Consider the following 16,250-nt stretch of genomic DNA (forward strand, 5'->3'; position numbering starts at 1 on the left):
CAGTAGTCTCCAAGCTTTCTTCTGCTCTCTCCCGTTCCCCGACGGTCTAACAGGAGCCAGAGTGATCTTTTAAGACCATATTCTAAATCAAATCATGTCTGTCCTGTGCTTTCAACCTCCAGGACACCCTGCCATTCTTAGGCCAGATTTCAAACTCCTACCTCAGCCCACGAGGGCCTCTGACCTCACTTTGGAACCCTGTTCCTTTAGGTCACAGAATTCCAGACCTACTGCTATTTCTTAATATGCCAAGCTTGTTGCACCTCAGGGCCTTTGCCTTTGTTGGTTCCCTCTGTCTGGAATGTTCTTCCGCCCAGATGTCTGTGCGGTGTGAACCTCAGTTAATTCAAGTCTTTTCTTAAAATGTCACCTCCTTGGAGAAGCCTTCCTTAACTTCTTAGTTCTTGTCTTCTGTCCCTTTACCCTGCCTTATTTTTCTTCATTTTACTTTCTATCAATTGCCAATTATATATGTGTATGTATTTAACTTTTTATTTTGGAGAGTTTCAAACATATACAAAAATAGAGAAGCTAATATAGCGGATCCCTGTGTGTCCACACCTCAGCTTCAACACTTACCAATCCTGGGCCAGTATCTTACTCCCCCATAACACTTGCTTCCAGGAAACTCTAGCACCACACAACCTCCTCTGCAAATACTTCAGTGCAAAAGTTAGATTTTAAATGTATCTGTTTGTTAGAGGGCAGCCTACCAGGGAGCTGGTGTTACTCTGTCTTGCCCGGTGCTCTATTCCCAGTGCTCAGCACGGTGCCTGGCTCATAGCCAGTGACCCGGGATGTCTACACGGCTGTGTCTCAGGTCTCTGGGGAGGGGGTGTGTGTGGGTTCTGGTTTGCACAGGTCGGCTGCTGTCAGGGAGTGAATCTGCACGTGCCTGTGTGCGTGGCCGCATGTGGCAGTCCCTTGAATATGCGTGTGTGTGTGCATACGTGTGTGTTGCCGCGGCAGCTGGTGGCTGAATGCATGCTTCCTCCCTGGAGTCATCTACCACACCGCCCAGGACCCAGTGACTCGCTCTGGGGAGCATTTCCCTCTTTCTCAGCAAGGCATGGGGTGTGAAAGGGTGGGAAGGGGATACGCATCAGACCCCGCCCCCCCACCCCCGCTCTGGAGGGCTGGGTTCCAGGCCAAGGTGGCCTGGAGAGCCCCTCCCTGTTCTCCACACACAGCATAGCAGGAGGCTGTGCTGTTCCAGCCGGCAGAGCAGGCAGCCCCCTTCCTCCCTGACAGTGCAACCTGCCCTGTTGGGCATCAGCTGGGTGGGGTGTTGAGTAGGTATGTTTGAGGGGTAGTGGTATCCCATCCTGGCCAACTCCTAAGGCTCCTCGGGTGACTCCTGGGTAGTTGGGCAACTGAGGCCACTCAAACTGGGGGCAACTGGGTGCCAAGTTCTGGTCCAGGGCTCAGAGCCCCCCATTCCCCACCCCAGTTCTGCACTGTAAGGGGTTGAGCCTGGGAGGTGGGCAGTGGGAAGAAGTGCTTCCAGCCTAGCACCAGTTTACTCCTGGGGGCTGCTTCCACTCAGACCCGGCTTCCACAGGAGTGTCCCTCAGTCTGGTCCCCAGAGCCCTGTCTGCCCCAGGGTCCATCGCCTCCTCGCTCAGGCTTTGCATCATCTTCTTCCCTCCACAAGCTCTGCCTTAGCCTCAGCACTCCCTGTTCTTCAGGGCACAGCCTAGCCTCCTCTTCCAGGAGGCCCTGGAGCTCTGGACCCCCCTGAGTTCACCCCACCACCCTGCCCTCCTCCCCCCGGGCAGGCAGGTTCCAGTGGGCCTCCTCCCTCTTGGGTCCCTGGAGCCAAGCCTCTTCCAAGGTAGCCAGATGGTCGCCCCCTACAGCCTCAGGGAGGTCCTCTGAATCAGTGGGGCGGGGGTGAAGGGAGGAGGTCAGAGTGGGGCTGCTGGCTTCTCCTACCCAGAACTTGACCCCTTGCTGTACACCTCACTCTCCCTGCCCAAGCCAGCACAGCAGAGTGTCTCCATGTCCCTCTTGCCACATGGGGGATGCTTGCATTTGGCCTTCCAGGAAGACTGAACATTTGTTCAGCACCTACTATGAGCCAGGCACCGTGATGCCTGTAATAAATTATAAAAATAACAATAACCCCAACTTTGAACATTCGTGAAGCACCTACACCATACCAGACCCACGCTAGGCTGTTCAGTAACAGCTGCTCTTATAACAGCAACTCGTCACAACGGTCAACGTTTACTGAGTGTTTACTATGTGCCTGGTGCTGTTCTAAGAGCTTTGCTATAGCAATGACCCTTTGAGAAGAAGCCTTGGTCAGTTGCTCTGCTTTTTTAAAAATAAATTCGTTTATTTATTTATTTTTGGCTGCGTGGGGTCTTCGTTGCTGCGCGCGGGCTTTCTCTAGTTGCGGCGATCCAGGGCTACTCTTTGTTGTTGTGCGCGGATTATCATTGTGGTGACTTCTCTTGTTGCAGAGCATGGGCTGTAGGCGCGCGGGCTTCAGTAGTTGTGGCATGCTGGCTCAGTAGTTGTGGCGCATGGGCTTAGTTGCTCTGCAGCATGTGGGATCCTCTTGGACCGGGGCACGAACCCGTGTCCCCTGCATCGGCAGGCGGACTCTCAACCACTGTGCCACCAGGGAAGCCCCCAGTTGCTCTGTTTTGATAGGTCCTAACTCAGGCAGAGGAGTGGGCGCTGGCCTGGCCCTCTAGCTAGCCACATCCCATGGCTGCCAGTAGGGACAGGAAATGGGGCAGAAATGAAGAAGTGGGGCTCTAGGCAGAAAGCAGGCAGCCTGCTCCCCCAGGCCTGGCTCCATCCTCTCTAGGGTCAATTATCCCATCATGAGTTCAAACAGGTGGGTGGACTTGTACAAGTTCATTGGGCAGACGCAGTCACGGCCTCTGCCCTCCCTCCTTCAGTTCATGTGTTCTGTCGCCAGACTCTGAGGTTCTCAGGGCAGATCATGGGGCGCAAGGGCTAAGGTGCTGAGACCTGGAACCTTCTTGGAGTCCCCAGGCCCTGCCCCAGCCACCTGTCCAGGTGCCACCCCCACAAGGCAACCTTTTAGCAGGGCTGACTCAGAAAGGGCCCTTCCGGCCTGAGTCACCGCCTTCCAGGCGTGCCCAGGCTCTGCCAGCCTCGCCTACCTTCCTGCTTGCTCAACAGCCCTTTCCAACAGGCTCCGCCTTCCCCAACAAGACCCATCAGGGCTCCCCTTGCCGCTCTCTGGTTCTTGGAGGTCTCTGTCCTGGCCAATATGTCTGGCAGCCCTGGCCCACCTGCACTTGCCCCGATGCCTTTCTGGGTGCCAGGAATCCCACTGCTGAGAGACACATCCTTGGCATCTGGAGGGGTTCTGAGCCTCCAGGAGGCCCAGCTCTGCCACTGAATGGCTGTGTGATGGTGGCAAGTCACTCCTCTAAGGTTGGGACTCCAAGTTGAGTGCAGGGGGTCCCGTGGGTAGGGGAGAGGGGGGCCACCTTTGGCTCTGCTCTACTCCTTGCCCACAGAGGCTGGGATCAGGTGGTTAAACCAGCTGGCACAGGGCGTTCTGAGAAGGGGCTGGAGAAGCAGGGAGAATCTGAGTAGGAGGGGTTCCGGGTGGTCTCCCCGCTCCTGCCCTATTTAATCCACTTTGACTCTGTGGTGGGCTTCCACGTTTGATGTGGTCAAAATGTTCTGCCCATGAGGTTCGGAGCAGATAGACCCCAGGTGTCTGGATGGGAGGGAGCCATGGGTGGGCGTGGAGAGACAGAGAAGCGAGAAGGGACAGAGTCAAACAGGCTCCTTAGAAACTTAACGTCTGCCTGGGCTCTGGATGGGGGCCAGAGCAGCAGTAGGGAGCCTCGCCTGCCCTCCTGGGGGATGAGAGAAGTTTGGAAAGGAAGTCTGGGTGGGACTGGTGGTTAGAGACCTTCCAGGCCTGCGGGAAAGAAGGGGATACATTCTGGCAATAGGTGTTTCCCAGTCATCTCTCCATGCCTAGCACTGGGCTGGCTGGACACTGACCCAAGGGAGCACACAGCATTGAACTATGTTTTTTTATTTTATTTTACTTTTTTTTTTTTTTTTGCGGTACGCGGGCCTCTCACTGTTGTGGCCTCTCCCGTTGCGGAGCACAGGCTCTGGACGCGCAGGCTCAGCGGCCATGGCTCACGGGCCCAGCCGCTCCGCGGCATGTGGGATCTTCCCGGACCGGGGCACGAACCCGTGTCCCCTGCATCGGCAGGCGGACTCTCAACCACTGCGCCACCAGGGAAGCCCTGAACTACGTTTACTACAAGGTGCAGAGGGCTGAGGCCTTCGCCAGGCTTGGGGGCCTCAGCAGCCTTGGAGGGGAGGGGAGTTGGGTGCCCCAAAGACACTCCCAGTACCAGGGCAGCACATAGGCTGGGGGTCACAGCCAGCATTTGTTTTGGGGGGCAGAAGGGACAGCTTGGCAGCCTCCGTTCAGCCTTTCTTGCTCCCCACCCTCTGTAGGATAGAGAGCTCTGGGAGGCCCGTCTTCCCTTCTTGATCAGGCCTGGGCCGGACAGCAGCTTCTCCACTCCTCTGCTGCTGTTGCTCTGCCCTGGGGGAGACCCAATGCACTGACTAGTGACCTTGGCTGGACCCCTCCCTTAGTCCCTCCCTCTGCAGGCAGGGAGGGGCCTGGGAGGGAAAGACCAGCTGGATTGCAGAAGGCAGGGTGCAGGGAGCTGCTGCACTGTCCAGGGACCTGTCTTTGGGAGGTAAGGGTGGGAGTGGACAACTCCCTGCAGACCCTCCCCACTGGATCGGACCTGGCTGCCGGCCTCACCCTCCTCTGCTTCAAGGACTTAGACAACCCGTCTAATTTGGGCTTCAGGACTGACACTTGAGCCCTCTGTGAACTTACAAGGCATCAGAAGGAAGCCTTGGGTTTAGCTCTAGGCTCTGGGCTACCAGAGCTGGCAGTCGCCGTGTTGGGGACCTGGGGAGCTCTTCCAGCTCCCAGCTGAGGCTGCGTTTGGGTAGAAAATTCCTTCTTGGCCACTGGTTGATGTAACCAAGGGCTGCTCCTGTCTTTTGGGGCTCTTAGGACATCTGAAATGTGAAGCACAACCCACCAGTTATCCTGGTGGCCACAAGGGGCTCTCTGAGGAGTTGGCATGTTTTATGAGGACAGCAGCTATCAGTTAAATACTGTACCTCATTGCACTGAGAATGGAAATGTGAGCAGGAGGTAGGTTGGTCATGCTTGACGTTAGCCCCTGCTGCTCCTTCCACGGAAAGGCCCGACACTCTGTAAGGAGAGAAGGAAGCAGCCAGAGCCAGCTGCCCTCCTACTCTGGGCTTCCCCGCACCAGCGAGCTCATGCCGCTGGGTTAGGGCATACATGGTGTGGTAGTTACTCATTGGCATGTCTGGGCTTCTTCAGGAAGGGCCAGGTAAATTTCTATCTGCACCTCCCACAGCATTTTTGGCACCAAATGCCCTTGCCAAAAATGCCTGACTAATCCTAGCGGTAACTACCCAGGGATGGCATTAACTATGAGAGGACCCGGGATGGGACAGGGGCTGTAGAGAGAGGGGTCCAGCACGTCTGGCCTCCATCTTGGCTCCACTCACTTGCGGGGCTCCCTCACTTGTGACATCATCCGTGTACCCCATCTCTCCAGCGAGCGCAGCGTGGCCTCCAAGTTCTGCAAACTCTGACTCCTCAGCCCCGGGCAGTATGAGCTCCCCACTGCTGCCAACCCCAGGTGCTGCAGCACCCCTCGGAGGATAGCCTGGATGCTATGTATACCCCTAACACACCCAGTGGCAGCAGCATCAGGACCCAGTGACCAAAGGTGTGGTGCCCGGCCGGAGGAGCCCTCAGGAAGGGCAGCTGTGTTATGGTGGTTAGATGACTGACAGCGCTGCATGAACTCCCTGTGTTCCTCTTGGATAAGAGTAGGGACAGCTGCTCACACAGAGCCCCATGCTTGCGCCATGCCAAACTGCCCTGTGTCATAACTTCCTGTCTGCACACCCATCCCTCCCACCAGACTGTGAGCCCCACGAGGGCAGGAACCGTGCCCAACTCCAATAAAAGCCACTGACAGCAAAAAAACCCCCAAAACCCAGGAGAACAGGAGACCCAAAGAGAGAATTCTGGGGGGGCTGCCCAGGTACCTCTATCCGTTTAAAATCTGGAATCTTCAGGGCCCAGAGGAAGATGCTAGCACCCCTGGCAGTTCCCACTGGTCAGGAGTGGTTGGTTGGGGCGGGGGGTAGGAGGAGGAGGAGGAGGAGGACCATTTCTCTTGCTTCCTATTGGAGGACAATGGTTCCAGCTCTATGGGTTCCACAGCTGCCACAGCAACTCCACTTAAAGGGCCAGCTCGTAGCATGAGGAGAGGGGCTCAAAAGGAACCCCACCTTTAGCACCCAAGAGGCTAAACTATTGAGGGTGGTGGGCAGGGTTTCCAAGCTGGGGACCTGGGAATCTGGGCTTCTCTGGCAACCCCTACTCTGTTCCCCACACCCCCTTCACCATCCTCCTTACTGTGGGGTCACTTCCCAGCTCTGCTGATGTCAACTTGGGTCTGGTGATGGGCAGGACATCCTGGCCCTTGGCCCAACGTGGCCAGCTCCTGGGACTGTGGGAAGGCCATAGGCAAGGAGCACTTAACTCTGAAGTTTGTATGTGCACCTGTGTGTGTGTGCCTATGAATGACATAGGAAAGTATTGATCTCTGTGTTGTTTCTGAAGGTCTGTAAGTGCACATTGTGTGTGTGTGTGTGTGTGTGTGTGTGTGTGTGTGTGTGTGTGTGTAAGAGGGTCAGAGTTTCCTGGACATTCCTGAGCACTTGTGCATAGGTTGGCTCCTATCCTCAGCGCCTGGGAGGAACCAGCTCCTTAAAGGAACGAATGGTGAGTTATTTTGTAAGGTGAGTAGCAACCTCCTTAAGCCTGGGGTGTATATCTGAAATCTGCAAGGTATTTACCTAATAAATTGAGGCCCCGCATTTAGAATGGGTTCCGAGGTTGGTGTCCCAGTGAAAGACCCTCTCCCAGGTCCTGCCCACTGTCCAGCCCAGGCTTGAGGGGAGCCGGATCAGTGTCAGCCCGTGCCAGGTCACCGGGGACAGGCCAGGCCAGGCCATGTGAACAGAGAGGGTGTCATCAGGCCTCTGGAGAAACCTGAGCTGAGGCCAGATCCTGCCTGGCAGGTCTATCACCCTCTTCTCGGCTTACTCTCCCCGGGAAACTGGTCGTCGCCCTGGGTGGAGACCGGCCCCAGATATCAGGGCCCTGAGGATGCAGCCTTGAGCTCCCGGGAGAAGCTGGGCAGAGTGTGGGGTGTGGCGTAGAGATGCCCTGGGCAGGGCCTCTGGATGAGGCTGGCCTGGGGTGTGCTGGAGAGACCAGGCTTGTAAAGGAAGCTGGGGCCAGGATCGCGAGCTCTGGGTATGGAGGGATCTCTGCAGAGCCCCCCACTTATGGGTCCTGGCCACGTTCCACGAGGCGGAGGCTTTCGGTGTGGCAACAGGAGTTGGCTGTGCCTCTGGTCTACTCTATGGTTGCCTTGCTGTGTAAGACTCTGGACAAGCCTCTTCTCCTCTTTCTCAATCCCCTCTTGGTTCTCTGGGGGCCCTTCCGGCAGGGATCTACCAGGATTCTGGGTTTCCTCCCCGAAACTTTTGAGCGTGGGGGAGGCTCTAGGAGGCTGGATGCTGAAATGCGAAAGGCATTGTGGGGAGGGGTGGTCCAGGGGCAGCACCACGGGGAGAGGGAATCTTCTCCCTTGCCCTAACTCTCGGTTCAGGTGTTACAGATGTCGAGCACAAGGGATAGGTGATGCCGCTCAGCTGGCCGGTGCTCTCTACCCCCAATGCAGCTGTGCTCAGGCCTCAGCCACCCCCTCCCACCTCCCCCCAGAGCACAGACAGCTCTCCAGCTGCTTTTCTTCTGAGGACGTCAACCTGCTTCCAGGGCTTGGGGTATTCCCTGGGACCCAGAATCTGTCTCCATTGCCCATGACCCTGGGAAACCCTCTAGAGGGAAAGGACCAGAGAGTGGTGGCTCCTCGGCAACTCGAGGGCCTTCTGAGGATGCTGTGTTTCAGGTCCATCGCTGACCACATGATGGACTCTCGGGCCATGTACAGGGACAGCTGACTTTTCAGAACCCTTGCTGCTTGCTCTGCCTTTGAGAAGCAGCACTCCTGGTCCTCTTGTTGGAAGGGTAAAGACCAGCAGAAATCTGCCTTGTGAAAATCTCCAGGGAGCTGAGGGAAGGCACCTCTGGTGGTCCCCCTCTGCCCCCAGCCTTGGGATCCCCAAGTCCCCCTCCCTCCTCATTTTTGCTGCTCCAACCTCTTGAGAGATGAATAGAGAGGAACAGACCCTGGTGGCCTAGTGGTTAGGATTCCAGGCTTTCACTGCTGTGGCCCGGGTTCAATCCCTGGTCAGGGAACTGAGATCCTGCAAGCCGCGCAGTGCGGCCACAGGTGGGAATTTGGGCCCCATCTCTCCTGGTGGCTGAGGTCTGGCGGGATGGCCTACCCTGGTGGAGTGCAGGCTCGTGTGGCCAAGGGCCCAGTGCACGGTCAGACAAACAACACACGGCTGTCCAGAACCTCTTATCCAGAAGCACCGTTTATCCAGGCCCCATGGAGCCGAGTGTCCCCAAGTACCCGCCCCAGTCCTCAGGGGAGCACAGGCACCGCGGGGGCCCATGGCCTGAGACCCTGCCCGCTCCCCAGCCCAGCCCACTCTGGGGCCACAGACCCATGCTTGTCTAGCCATCAGCCCATCAAGGCGGGGCCCTGGGAATGAGCTGGCCTCAGACCCTCCTCTATTCCTCACCCCAGGGGCTCCAGCAGTCTGGGCTAGCTCAGCACCTTGCTAAATAGCTTCCTTGCAATGCCCCTTAAATAAACCCATCCCAGAGCAACCCCCCCACCTTACACCCTGGATACATTACTCCACTGGCTTATGCCTTCTAGAGAGTGGGAGGACTCTCTCCTCCTGCCCTCTGCTCCAGGAAATACCATCTCCCTAAAAAACCAAGGGAAAAAGTTTTCCTCTCAGTCCTGGGGCAGAGATGAGGGGAGGCCTGGCTTGGAGCGGAAAAGCCAGGAATCCCCATCTGTCCCTCCCTTCCCTTTCTTCTCCTTGCCTTCTTAGCAGCCTGGGTCAGGTGTGACTTACCCAAGGTCACAGACCCAGGACCCAGAGTCCTGACCATCTAGGAAGTGGCTCTGGTTTTGACAGCCCACACTAGCTCCAGGGCAGGGGACTGACTCCAAGCCTGCCTCTGCCCTCGGCCCCTTGCAGTTCTCCTGGCTCAGAGTGAGCTGGGGAGGTTGCAGCTCTTGACTCCACTTGGTCCCGGACCCCTGGGGCTTCCTCTCAGCACCCTCCACCCCTGGTGTCCCCAGGGCTCTCTGGGGCCGGGGCCTGAGCAAGCCTGTCTCTGGCCCCATCAGCATCTGGGCCCAGGCCAGGCCTCACACCCAGTACTGGCCGTTCTTGAGGGCAGGGTTGGATGTCCGGCAGAACTGCAGCAGCTCTGGGTCAGGCTGCCCCCCCGGCGGGGCCCCCTGGCCAGGCGCCGCTGTGAGGGGGATGGCCTGGCCCGGCTCCGCCTTGCGGAAGGTCTCCGTGTCGCCCGCCAGGCCATTTCGGGGCTTGGCAGCCAGCACCTGGACGTTGTGCTTGCCCATCTTGTTGCGTTTGCGGAGGTAGAAGAGCAGAGGCACGATGAGCGCCAGGAGCAGGAGGACCAGGCACACAGGGACGATGATGCTGAACATGTTGGCCTCGAGAAAGCCCAGGAAGCGCCCCCTGGCCGCGGTGGGCGTGGGGCTGGAGGCCGCCAGGCCTGGCTCACCAGTGGGGGCGCTGCTCCCTGGCTCCCCTGCTTCTGTCCGAGCAGGCAGACTGAGCAGGGCCACTCTGTAGGGCCGGGCTGCGTTGTAAGGCTCCGTGGCAAAGTCCAGTGAGGCCACGGCAGGAGGGACACCCCTGGCCCACAGCTCCAGAGTGAGACTGTCGCCGGCAGGTCCAGGAGAGCTACCCTCCGGCCTGCCCACCTCCAGCCCCAGCCTCCCGTCCTCAAGGTCCTGCTGGGTGAACTGCTCCACAAGCTGGCCGCCCCTGGGCTCTGTCCTGGTCCGGGGCACGCGGACCACGCGGCCGTGCCGGGGTCCCGCCAGGAGCCGGAAACGCGGCACACTGCCTGTGCGGTTGGCCAGCTCGCCCGCATCTAAGACAGTGGGGTCCAGGCGTAGGGTGGCACCCTGGGGCCACGGCCCCCCTGTCCACACATGCAGCAGAGCCCTCACGGTGACATTCACCGTGGCGGATGCGTTGGCACCCCTGGCCAGTGCCAGGATGCTGAATTGGTCGTGAGAGGAGGAGAAGCTGGTGAAAGCAAAGACCACTTCGCCCTGGTCTACCTGGAACTGGCTGAAGGCTGTGGCAGGCTGCCCGTGCACCAGGAGATGCCCATGCCGGGGCCCCTGGGTGAGGCGGTAGGCTGCGTCTGCCTCCTCCCGATCGGAAACCACCCGGAGCTGCTGCCGGCTCAGGGAGGCGCGCCCTGAAGCTTGGGGCACCTCTAGGGGTGCCCGCAGCTGCACCTCAATGGCCGAGGGCAAGACGTCCACGGCCAGGGACATGGGCAGGGGAGGGCTGGCCCCATCAGACACACTCAGCTGGAAGATGCCCGCCACGCTGCTCCCATTGGCCACAAAGGCCAGCCGCCCTGCATCCACGTCGGCCTGAGTGAAGCAGGTCACAGGCCCCGGGCTGGCCCCTGCCAGGCTCAGGAAGCCATTGTGGGGGGCCCGCTGCACCTGGTACTCGATCTCCCCCGGAGCCGAGTCTGGGTCCACCACGCTCAGCTGGGCCCGGGAGACGGGGCTGCGGGAGCCCCGGGTGAGCCGGAGCGGGATGGAGGTCTGCGGCTGCGGCGGCCGCTCATTCACATCCCGCACCGTGATGGCGAAAGCCTCTGAGGTTTGGGGTCCCGCCACGGAGGCCCCCGCGGGCCCCTGGAGGTGGGCACGGAAGTGGAAGCCGTCCTGCTGGGTGCCCCCGCCGCCGTGGGAGTATACAAGCTGTCCTGCGGCCAGCTCAGACTGCAGGAAGTGGGGCCGCCCGATGTGGAGGGGCTCCTCGGACACCCACAGCTGGCCCCGCTGGGGGAACTGTGTGACCTGGAAGAGCACATCGTGCTCCGAGCGCCGGGGGGCCGGAACGCTGGCCAGGAAGTTGGAGGCATCGAGGGCGGCTGTGGTGATTTCGGCCCGCTGGCCTTCCGAGACCCAGAGACCTGGGGGTGGGACACAGGCTATGAAGGTCCCGTCCACTGAGGGGAGAGCCATGGACCCTCAGATTAGGGTCCCCAAGGCCAGGTTTGTCCCTCCCTCCTCAGACCAGGTACCCCAGGTTGGGGCTCAGGGTCCCAGGAGGACCAGGATCGTGTCCCTCCTTCTGACCTCAAAGCCTCCCCACCTGCCCACCCTCCCTATAATTTACCAGGTCCTGGGAGTTGACATGAGCTGCTGACCTTGGCCTTGTGTCCCCTCCTATCTGGGCCTCTCCCAGTGTCCATCCCCCGCAACGTTGCCATCCCACCATGCTGTTCACCTTTGTTCTTCCAGAGGCGGCTGGCGCGCTGGGGACAGGTAGCTTCAAAAGACACAGTCACAGCAAGGGTGGCGGCCATGTCAGGGGCAGGTGGTGAGGACAGCTGGAGCACCAGGGCGTCATGGGCCTCCCAGAAGGGCTCGGGGGGCATCTCGTGCTCATACAGAACATTCCCAGCATATACCTGCGGGGAGAGCCCATTACTGTGACGAGAGGCAGGTCCAGCCCATGGTGCCCAGGAGCACTGGGCACTTGGGTCTCCCTGGCAGCCCCTCGGAGCCCAGCCTCCCTGGAGGATCTCCCCACTGTGCCTCGCTCTATGTCTGTAGCCCATGCTCTCCATCACCAACTCAGTGGGTCGCCAGAAAACAGTCACGTGACAGTGAAGAGCCAGGCTCTAGAGCCAGATGCCTGTGTCAAATCCCAGCTCTGCCACCTTGGGCAAGTCACCTCAAACCTCTGAGCCCCTGGGAAAAGCAATGCTCTATCCGTGCTTCTCTCGACAGCAGGCCTTTCCTCTTTTGCATGAAATCCCTTACCCTCTTCCTTAGTGAAGACACTGCTTCCACCAACTCCTGTCTTTCTCCCACGGCATCCATTTCCCCCCAAACGGATTATTCCCATCCTTACGCAACTATGCTATCCGCCCACCGTAAAGAAGAAACTTCTCGACTTCACTTTTTACACCAACATTTGCTGTCCCACCTCCCGCACTTTTGCTCTTCTTTGCTGCAAAAATCCAAAAAGAATAGTCTATACTCTCCCCCGTGCTGTCTCGAGTGCACTCCACCCAGGCTTCCACTCCTGTTGTCACCAAGGGCACGACGGCCTCTGTGTTGCTGGACCCGGTGGCTGGTTCTCAGAGGCACTGGACACAATTGAGCATTCCTTCCCCCAGCCCACCCGGTGGCTTCCAGGAAGTTCTGCTCCCTTGGTTTTCCTCCAACCTCACTAGTCGCTTCTTCACAGATGCTCTGGCTGGTCCCTCCCCTTCTCCGCAATGTCTGTGGCTTGGCCTTGAGACTCTGTCTACAGGCACTGCCCATGTGCTCTTAGTGGGTCTCATGTCCTCAAATGCCAGCCATGAGATGACCCCCTTATTTGTATCTCCAGCCCGGGCTGTGCTCTCCTGAACTCCAGGCTCGTAGCCACCTGCTTCCTGGGCAGCTCCTCGAGGATGTCCGAGGGACATCTCAAACTCAGCATGTCCCAGACAATCCCTGACCTGCCCCACCTCTCCCAGCCTTCCCACTCCAGAGGGCACAGCTCTGTTCTTCCAGTGGCTCAGGCCCCACACCCTGGAGTCACCCCTGATTCCTCTCCACCCCTCACACACCATCATCTCTGGTCTGGATTACCCCAAGAGCCTCTTAACTGTGTCCTGGCTTTGGCCCCTGCTCCACCCCCCTCTACAGTTTGTCCACCATGCAAAAATCAGAGTGAGTCTTTAAAAACGAAAGTCAGGTTCTGTCTCTCTTGCTCAGACAGTGAAATGGCTCGCCACCATTTGGCTTCAAAGACCCCATGTGACCCCGTTACCCATGACCTCACCTCCTCCAACTCCTCCCATGGCAACTCCACTCCAGCCACACCCACTGTTCTCTAGGGCCCTCCGCTGTTAAACACCAAGGAATAGTCTCCACTTCCATCAAGAAATCCGTTCCCTCCCCCTTCTAATCCCAGTGTGTCCTCTTGGCTTATCTTCTGTTTTCCCCTCTTAGGAGACACAGGGAACTATTTTCCTTCTCTCAGAAAAACAAGACTTATGCAATAGTGAGATGGAAGCCGACTGGGGTCACGGTGTGCAGGAGATTCTAGGAGCAGCGGGGTTGTGGTGAAGTGGGGAGCCCCGCATGGTCGAGAAGGGGAGCAGAGCCCAGTCAGAGGGGTAGCTGCTCTTCAGCTGATGGCCGGAAGAGGGAACACAGGCCTTTGAAGAAACGGAAATCAGGGTTTTGGTTTTTTTGGGTGTGTGTGATTCCCCTAATTTTAAAATATTAAATGCATGTGCAGGCCAAATAAGACACATCTGTGGGCCAGCTGTGGCCCGCGAGGACTGCCAGCTGTAACCTCTGGCTCAGGCTGACGGGTGGGCAGGAAGGAAACGGAGACCCTCAGGAGTGGGGGTGACAGCCTGGATGCCTGCGTACAGGAGCTACTTGTGGGTGGGAGGTGTCTGGCTGGGGATGAAGTAAGTCACAGGCAAGGTGGGGAGGGGTCCCTGACCTCCGGGAATCAGTAGTGTCCTTTGGTCAAAGAATCTTGGCCTAGCAGTCCGAAGGCATAGCCCTGGTTTTGCTTCTTACTAGCCATGGGCTCTAAATAGAGTCACCTGACCTTCGTGAGCCTCAGTTTCCTTATCTGTAAAATGGGGACACCTGGTCCCTGCCCTACCCAGCTCAGAGTATTGTGGCACAGTGGCACTGTCAGATACCACCCAGTCCTGCCCTGCCCACTTCTCCAAGGGGGGAGGGTGTGTCTGCCACGAAGCCTCCTCCCAGCTTCCCTGGGTGGCGCTGCCAGCCTGGCCCCCTGGTGGCTATTCAATTCAGTCCTTCAGATTGCTGGGGTGTGAGGGAAGCACTGCAGGGTGGGGGAGGGGCCTGAAGGGCTCATCCTGTTCCCTCCCCCTTCCTGGGCATCCGATGACAAAGCCTCCCAGGGATTCAGGTGCACAGCTGCTGCAGCCTGCTCAATATTTCATTGTGGGGAGGGGCAGGAAGGGAGCCATGGCAGAAGCTGGGAGAACAGAGAACCCAGGCCTGGGGGATGTTGATGTCAGCGACCTGAGAAATCTTCCCACCCTCGTTAAAGTTACTTCCTTCCCCATGCCTGAAAGACCACCTCCACCGCACTCCGCCTTCAGGGAGATCCAAGGCTGCCCTGGAATGCTTGGTACCTCCTGCACTTAGAAGGGGCCTTAATTTAAGCGATGGCTGCTGGCCCCACTGGCACAGTTAGCACAGAGAGCTCTGTGATGCCAGCAGAGGCAGCCTAGAGGTCTGCCTCTTCCCACGGCTGGTGGCCTCTGCTGTGCTCTGGGATAGCTGTGTCCTGAAGCTGCCACGACGGATGGATGGCAGCTCCACTCCCAGCTTGACTTACTCGTCTGCTTCTGTCCACTCGTCTGCTTTCAGGACCCACTCTGCTTCTGGCTGGCTCTTGACCTGAGCCCCAGGCTCACACCTCTGCCCACAAGCCCAACAGCTGCCTTTACCTCAAACTCTATTCCCTCCAGACCAAACACTGCCCCTCACCAGCCACTGGATTGTCTAGGGTCCCCTACGCAGTGTGTCTTTTCCAGCCCCCTAGGGTCCAACAGCAGTTCCTTCTGGAAGCCAAGCCCCAGAACCTGATCCCTGCCCTGGGACCCTATAGCCCTGATTCCCCGCATCCTTCTTCCTCCCCCTGGAACGCTAAGCCCCATCTGCCCTACCAGCCTGGTAGCTCCTGGAGGGCGGGGCATGCAGAACCTGGACCACGGCAGCCCCAGGGAGTGGCTGCCAACGAGGCTGGAGCTGGTACCCGTGTCTACACGTGTGTCCAGGGGCAGAGTGGGCCACTTGACGCTGGATGGAGTCTAAGCGGTGGCTGTAGAGAGTGGTCCTTACCTCTGCCTGAGTGAAATTCTCCAGGGCCTCCCCGGTGCTGCCCTGCTGGGTGTGGAATAGCCGGCCAAGCCGGGGCCCCCGTACCACACGGTAGAACAGGTGGTGGGGGTCGATGCCTGTGCTGGAACTGGCTCTCAAGCTCTGGCTGCTGAGTGGCTGGATGGACCCTGCGAGAGGCAAAAGGGGCCGGTCAGCCTCTGACCAGGAGGCAGGGCAAGGCCTGTGACTGCTGGGGAGGCAGCCTGCCCCTGGCATGGCACACCCACCTGGGCAGATGGTCAGCATCCGGCTGCCCTCCAGTGAGAGGAGCAGCTGCTTCTGGGCCGTCACCCGGAAGAAGTGTCCAGTGGAAGTATGCTCGCCATCAGATAGGATGAAGCGGAAGCCTCCGTCTGGGGCTCCTAGGACAAACGTGGAGTTGGGTCTCGCTGGCCCACGCCGGCGCCCATCCTCGGGGCACCCCCACCCCTCGGCACCCACCTCTGTGTGAGAACAGCACGAGCCCGCCGTCAAGCTGGGCCTGGGTGAAGCTGTGGACCTCGGCGCCCGGCGCTGTCCGCAGCACCACCTGTCCGTTGCTGGGCTCCTCAAGGGTGTAGACCAGGTCCTCGGGGCCTGAGTCGCTGTCTGTGCCCCTAAGGGCCTCCGGAGGGATGGGCACAGTGGCCCCCTCCCACATCTGGGGATACAAGCGTGCGAAGGTTCTGCCCCCACCAAGCTTACCCACTTCTTTCCTCCCTGGCCCTGGGGCCACCATCAGGGCTCCAACCACACTGCCATCTGGGCTCCCCTGCGCAAAGGGCCCTCCACCTCATTCATCTTCCCCTGTTGGCCCAGGGCTCCCACGCCCAGGCTCCCTGCTCTCCATCTGCTCTAGTCCTGCTTGTCCGTCAAGGCCAGCTCATGAACCCCAAGAAGACCCCAGCTCTCACCCCCTCCCCAGAGATCCCCAACCCTGACCCAAAGTGCTGCTCAGTGTGGCTCACTGGCAGGGCAGGGGTTTCCCTTCAGACCCTCCATGGTGAGTCTGGGCAG

At 59.0% G+C, this 16,250-nt stretch overlaps 1 protein-coding gene across 2 annotated transcripts in view; it reads right to left on the reverse strand.

The window, feature by feature from the left end:
• Positions 1-8,586: 8,586 nt before the first annotated feature.
• Positions 8,587-16,250, reverse strand: part of CSPG4 (chondroitin sulfate proteoglycan 4) — a 35,268-nt gene continuing 27,604 nt past the window's right edge. For both annotated transcript variants that reach the window (XM_027123677.1, XM_027123679.1), the window contains exons 6-10: positions 15,696-15,894; positions 15,482-15,616; positions 15,216-15,382; positions 11,605-11,788; positions 8,587-11,287 (exon numbers count right to left, since the gene is read on the reverse strand). In XM_027123677.1, coding sequence (XP_026979478.1) covers positions 9,459-11,287; positions 11,605-11,788; positions 15,216-15,382; positions 15,482-15,616; positions 15,696-15,894 — 2,514 coding nt within the window. In that variant the 3' untranslated portion in view covers positions 8,587-9,458. The remainder of the gene's footprint in view (positions 11,288-11,604; positions 11,789-15,215; positions 15,383-15,481; positions 15,617-15,695; positions 15,895-16,250) is intronic.

Source organism: Aethalodelphis obliquidens, unplaced genomic scaffold, assembly GCF_003676395.1.
Source record: "Aethalodelphis obliquidens isolate GAN/ISIS:26980383/991018 unplaced genomic scaffold, ASM367639v1 scaffold26, whole genome shotgun sequence".
Lineage (NCBI taxonomy): Eukaryota > Metazoa > Chordata > Mammalia > Artiodactyla > Delphinidae > Aethalodelphis > Aethalodelphis obliquidens.